This window comes from Henckelia pumila, chromosome 3 (genome assembly GCF_033568475.1).
Source record: "Henckelia pumila isolate YLH828 chromosome 3, ASM3356847v2, whole genome shotgun sequence".
Lineage (NCBI taxonomy): Eukaryota > Viridiplantae > Streptophyta > Magnoliopsida > Lamiales > Gesneriaceae > Henckelia > Henckelia pumila.
In genome coordinates, this window is record NC_133122.1 from 64,052,405 (window position 1) to 64,058,941 (window position 6,537).

Sequence of the window (6,537 nt, forward strand, 5' to 3'; positions counted from 1 at the left end):
AAAATTAACTAAAAACTGGTCTCCGGATCCTTGATGTTAAAAAAATAAATAAAAATAAAAAAATACATTTGCACCTAACGTATCGAATGTTCATAAAAAAAAATAAAAAAAATCATCCGTTCATTAAGAATTGAGGAGTTGTATGTCGAGATATTAGTGTTTTGAAAAAAACTCATGGAAGGTTATTCGCATTCACCGTCACTTACCGCCTTTATCAAGTGTAAAAATTATAACACGCAAGTGATGCAAATGTCAAAAAACAAACATTGTAGCCTGTAGGAGAGGTGAGTGCAAATTACCGTGAATTTATCTCGTATGGTAATTTTATGAGATTAATTTCTGACTTAATCTGACACATAAAAACATATTATTTTTATGCCAAATATATTATTTCTCCTCATAGATGTAGACAGATCGATCCGACTCACTCGTAAGATCGTAATATTTGGGTCAACCCGGGTTGAACCGAACCCAACCCGAGCCCTGTTGATTTTTTCGGGTTAGTTTCAGGTCAACCCGATTCGACCCCAACCAAAAAATTCCTAACTCGAACCCGATATTTTTCGAATCGACTCATGTCAGATTGTTATGTTTGGTTGATTTTTGACACCACTATTGACATGGTAAAGATGAAATTCACCAGAACCAAATTTAAATTTAAAACGAGACGAATCTAAAAGCAAAGATTTTTAATATCAAATCCAGCTGTTGGAAATTTTTTAATGGAACTTGATGATTTTTTATATATAGAATCACTGTCATTCAAAATACATCACATATAAAAATACCCAATTCATTAATTTTTTAGTACGTGTCTTAACGTGATGAAATAGACGATTCACGAAAAAAAGAGGAGAATTTTAAGCTGAATAAGTAATGGGAGAGCATTAATGATCAGTGTGAGCTTACTTAAACATGTGAAGGTTACAATTAGGGGTGCAAACGACGAGTCCGCTCGATAAATATTTGATTCGTATTCGAATTTATCGAACTTGAGCCGAATTCGAATTTTTTTTCGAGTCGAGCTCGAGCCGAAATTACTTTGTTCGATAGTTCGCGAATAGTTCACGAACCTTAATATTTAATTAATATAATATAATTATATAATAAATATATATACATTTCGAACTTTTTCGAACTTTTCGAACCATAATATTCGAATAGTTCACGAATAGGTTCGAATATTTCGAACCGAACTCGAACTCAAATTTCATTTCGAGCCGAGCTCGAACCAAAATATTTGAAATTATCGAACTTCGATTCGAGCTCGAACTCGAATATACTTTTATCGAGCCGAATTCGAGCCTTAAAATTTTATCATTATTCTCGATTCGGTTCTTTTTCACCCTTAATTACAATCAATATCACCTTTTATATTATATTGTGAAAAGTGTTGATACCAGCCTGGCTTTCCCTTGCAACATTATTATCAAGTGTGGGAATTGGGATTGTCTCATCAATTAAAAACAATATCTATATTCATCACTATCTTATTTTATTTACATGACTCTGATATCCATAAATAGTAAACCTACTTCAAGGTTTTTATTTATTTAAAAATAAATATTAGGATGTATAATGTATGGAGTTATTTGGATAGACAGAGAGGTTTTGACAAGAGAAGTTTCTGAAACTTTAAATTTATATGAATGTATGTGACTACAATTATAACTTGCATACGTCTTAGAAAGATTGCTCTACATAATATTGATCAATTTCAAAGAAATATTAAAGCATCGTCTATTTTTGGCAGATAAAAGCTGGCGACACTTCACATGGTACATCTATCATATGCCTGGAAGAAGTTCTCTGGATTATTGCTTCCTAGCCTCAATACATTCTAATGATTATTTACAGGATTACCTGGTAAAAGTCTTTATATAAGCGCACATTTGTTTCCATGCAATCTTCTATCTTCTTCCTCTTCTGAAAATGGCCAGTCTGTTTATTCTCGGATCAAGTTCATTAGACCATCTTAATCTGCAGCTCTTCCCTGTACATATCAATAAGATATCATTTGATTTAAGGTGGAAAATTTATAAAAAAATATAAAAAGTTTGTAAAGTTTCAAGACCTGGGGACATTCTCACATGGTAAGCAATCAAATTCATAAAAAATTTTTTTACCTCAACTACAGCTGGAGACACAGGATTTAGAGCAAACCATGAATGCATGGCTGCATATGTTTTTTCAGTTATGACATGAGAAACAATTCTAATGGCTTTAGTGATGACTGAACTGCAGATGCGGCAACAACTGAAGCAGGAAGAATGTTGCAAGGAGACAGCACAAAGTGAATAAGTGATTGTAGGTGTTCCCAGAAAGCAAAGGAAGCTACTCTGGAGTAGGTAGCTAGTAGCGCGCGTGAGCATTCGAAGAATACTCATCAGTCAGCCTCGATCAAAGAACACCTATGATCTCTTTCAAAATCAAAGCATAATCCTTTTGATTTCAGAAACAACTGCTGCCTGAAAGAGTCTAGGAGCTTCAGACCTTTAGGGACTACTTTAGAGTTCACTTGATTCAGGATGACAAAGTCCTTGACCACCCTCTTCCATAAAAACAGTGGCAAAATTTCAGTAACAATATCGAACAAGGATCACCAGTAAAACTAGTTATTTTGATAAACTGTGATACATTTAATCAAAATCAATACATCAAAGAAGTAGCAAATATTTTTATCCCAGAAGCATCAGTCCTATGAAGAAGCTTAGGGCCCAAATGAAGTCCTAAACAATAACAGTGACAAAAACAAAACCTGAAAAGCTTAAATTTCACAGATGAATCAAGCATTTTTATGCATCAAAGTAAGAATGAAACCAATAGTTCTAAAAGAAGAAAAACATGCTTCATAAAGAAAGCATACATGAAAATCCAAGGGTGAAAATGGCTGAAACTCACTAATTTCTCAAGTCTTTCTGACTTACTCATCGACTCAATTATAGCGGGCAGAGGACCAGTGAAAATTGAACTGAAAAGAATAAAAGCTATGAGCTGAAAAGGTACAAAAAGAATAACTCAACTTCCTTTACCCCACCCGCATGAAATGGGCAGCTTATCTTTCTTCGGGGTTAGATCTTGTCTTATGTATTTGGGCTTTCTTCAATGCAGAGCAAGGTTAAATATGCAATGCCGTACAATTACCAAAGGCACTGTAGCCAATGAGATGAAGCATCAGAAGAAGAAATTATAATGGGCTCACTGTTAATTTAGATCTCTCCAAAATTGGAACATACGCCAGATGATAATGGATTTGAAGACCGTCATATCCTTATCCTGCAAACCAAACAATATTTTGGTATATCAAATGGAATCACAAGTTTCTCACTTCAATCACACTCTGGGCAGGAGCTTTGATTAACCCTATAGTATCCATCTTAGATCTCACTTTCTCAGCATCATCAAACCTTCCAACAGCAGAATAAATATTCCCCATTAACACATAGTTTCCGGTGTTATTTGGCTCCAAGTCAAACAACCAGTTAGCAGCCACCTCTCCCAGTTCAACATTTTCATGTATAACACAAGCACCAAGCAATGCACCCCAAACAGCATTATTCGGTCTAAACGGCATTGTCCTGATCAATTCATAAGCTTCCAAAAGTCGATTAGCGCGGCCCAAAAGATCAACCATACAAGTGTAGTGATCGGTCCGCAAACTTTCTTGGTGATTCTTTTGCATGAATTTGAACAGATTTAAGCCATCATCCACCATTCCTGCATGCCCACAAGCATGCAATACCGAAGTAAATGTGACCTCGTTAGGCTTAACACCGAATTGGACCATCTGATTGAAGAGAGTCATAGCAACCTCACCGTGTCCGTGCTTTCCATAACCAGCGATGATCACACTCCACAAAACAATGTCCCGATTCCTTGGTGATACACCATCAAACAGCTTGTGGGCATAATGTAAGTTTCCACATTTTGAGTATATATCAACCAAGCCAGTTACAATATCAGGTTTGTTGATAAAACCCGATGTAAACAGGTAACCATGTATATTCAATGCTTGCTGTAAATCTGCCTCAATCGCATATGCGGGAAGGAGACACTTCCAAGTTGCATCATTCGGTTTCACCGCTTCTAGCAACATTTTCTTGAAAAGTTCTATAGCTTTTCTGGCCAGCTCATTATGAATGCATCCAGAAAGAATGGCATTCCAAGGTACAGTTCTCTTCCTAGAAGTCCTGGAAAACACTCGAAAGCTATGTTCAATCGAGCCGCATTTGGAATAGAGATCAATCAAAGCCGTTTCAACATTAACATCACATTCACTATGTTGCCTAATCACCCATCCATGCAAACATTTTCCAAGCTTCATATCAAGAAAACCTGTACACATGGAAAGAAGTGAAGCCATTGTCACTTCATTAGGCTTTGCACCTGCAAACTGCATCAATCTAAACATATCCAAGGCACCTTTAACTTCACCATTCAAAATGTATCCATGAATTATAGTAGTCCAACTCACTACATCCTTCTCCATCAACTTATCAAAAACACCACGAGCTTCATCCATCCTTCCACATTTTGCGTACATATCAACCAAAGCATTCTGAACAGCCACTCTTTTACAGAAACTCTTCTCTTTGGACAAAAAATGAACCTCTCTTCCCACATTTAAATCCTTCAGATATCCACAAGCCGGTAAAACTGAGAGAACAGTGGCAGAGTCAAACTCCACCGCACTTTCCACCATTCTACCAAAAACAATCAAAGCCTCCTCGGCGTCGTCATTCCGAAAGTTGCCACTGATCATTGTATTCCAGGACACAACAGTCTTCTCCTCCATAGCATCAAATACTCTTCTTGCGGCCTCCACGTCGCCACAATTCATATACATTGCAAGCAAAGAATTACCCACGAAAGTGCTCGAAAGCAGCCCGCTTCTAACAATCAACCCCTGAATCATAACGCCAATTTCGAGCAACACAAGACCTCCACAAGCACGGACCACAAATGGGAAAACATACTCGTCCAATAAACAACCTGACTGGTGCATTTCCACAAACAACTCCAGAGCACTTCGAGGGCAGCCCTTTTCGGTGTACATTCTAATCATTGCTTTGTAAGAAAGCAACGTCCTTTCCGGCAGTTTATCGAACAGTTTGCATGCGTACAACATGTGGCCACATAGACCATACGCAGATACCAGCAAGGACATAAAGTGGGTGGCATTGTGGGATGAGAGGAGGCCGGAGATGATGGAATGCGCGTGCAGTTTCTGGGTTGCAGGCAAGGATTTGGCGGTGGTGGCACAACGGTATAAGAGTGACTCGCATTGTGGAACGGAGGTGGTGGGAAATAGGTGTCTCAGTGTTTTCGTCAGAGTGTATGCACCATTCATCACCTGCAAATTCAAACTCAAATTCGTATATCAAATAAAGATGATCATAAAATAAAAACCTCAAGCTCCATTATGCAAATGAATCGAACAAGCTCGTTGAGATAAATGAATGGAGCTCAAATTTTACTGCATTTTTTTTGTTCGAGTTGGGTGTGAGTCAGCTTTTAGATGGATGAAAAAAATAGTACATGTTTGTGAGTTGACCGGTAAGTTAGTTCTTAATTTATATTTTTACTATCACAAATATATATATATAAAATTGTATATTAAAATAAAACCACAAACTTTAATAAAAATACCACATTTTTCTCTAAATATAAAAATTTATTTTTAATTTATTTAATAAATATTTAAATATATTTTATGTTTATTAAATTTGTTTAGGCTCGATAAACGCTCGTGTGTCATGAATATATCGTTAAATAAAATTTGAGTTTGATTCGATTATAAACAAGTTAAACCATAACATTGATAATTGATTCGATTAGATCCTTACTTGGCTCAGTGAAAAATTATTTTATCTTTGTCAAAAAAATTATGTACCATTGCTCATTAGTCGATTTCATAAGATAAATTTTTGTCCAATTAAACTTATTCAACTCATAAAAAAAATATTTTTATGTCAAAACTCAATACTTTTTCTTTTCAATATGAATTGGGTCGTGTCAGGGCCATAAATTCGTGATGCCGTTAAAAAATACATATTCTTAATTAATTTTTTAGTTGTCAAGTAATTAGTTTTCGATAATTATCCAATTTTTATTATTTAATTTTTTTTTATTAAATATTATTTACAAGTGTTTATTCAAATGCAATAATTATCTCCGGGGTCTCATTCATTTTTTCAAGAAGCCGGTGTGGCTAACAGCTAAGGCGCTAACCTCGTTTAATCAAAAATTTGTTAAAAATTTTTGTTTTTAGTTTTTTTTTTTATTTAGTTATTTATTTATTTAATTTTAAAAAACCAAGTTTTATAACAATCAATATCTGGAATGCATTTTTATTATCCAAAAAAAAAAAAACAGCACATTTTGCTCGCCTTTCGAACTAGTTTCAATTGCCATTATATTTAATTAAATTAGTAAAGTGATGTATTTGAAATTAATCCAAGTAATCACAATTAGATGAAAAAAATAAATAAAAGGATTATCAACAAGTTTGATAAAGTATGTTTTAAGTTTGTTATG

General features: G+C 35.1%; 1 protein-coding gene across 1 annotated transcript; it reads right to left on the reverse strand.

The window, feature by feature from the left end:
- Positions 1 to 2,427: 2,427 nt before the first annotated feature.
- LOC140887821 (pentatricopeptide repeat-containing protein At5g39350) lies at positions 2,428 to 5,527 on the reverse strand. The gene is made up of 2 exons (XM_073295320.1): positions 3,203 to 5,527; positions 2,428 to 2,551 (listed from the first exon to the last, which is right to left on the reverse strand). The coding sequence occupies exon 1, from the start codon at positions 5,348 to 5,350 to the stop codon at positions 3,314 to 3,316; it is 2,037 nt and encodes a 678-aa protein (XP_073151421.1). The 5' UTR covers positions 5,351 to 5,527; the 3' UTR covers positions 2,428 to 2,551; positions 3,203 to 3,313.
- Positions 5,528 to 6,537: the final 1,010 nt, after the last annotated feature.

What these genes read in the sequence shown, in the direction of transcription:
- LOC140887821 (XM_073295320.1), bottom strand. Translation starts at nt 5,350, where the DNA reads ATGAATGGTGCATACACTCTGACGAAAACACTGAGACACCTATTTCCC.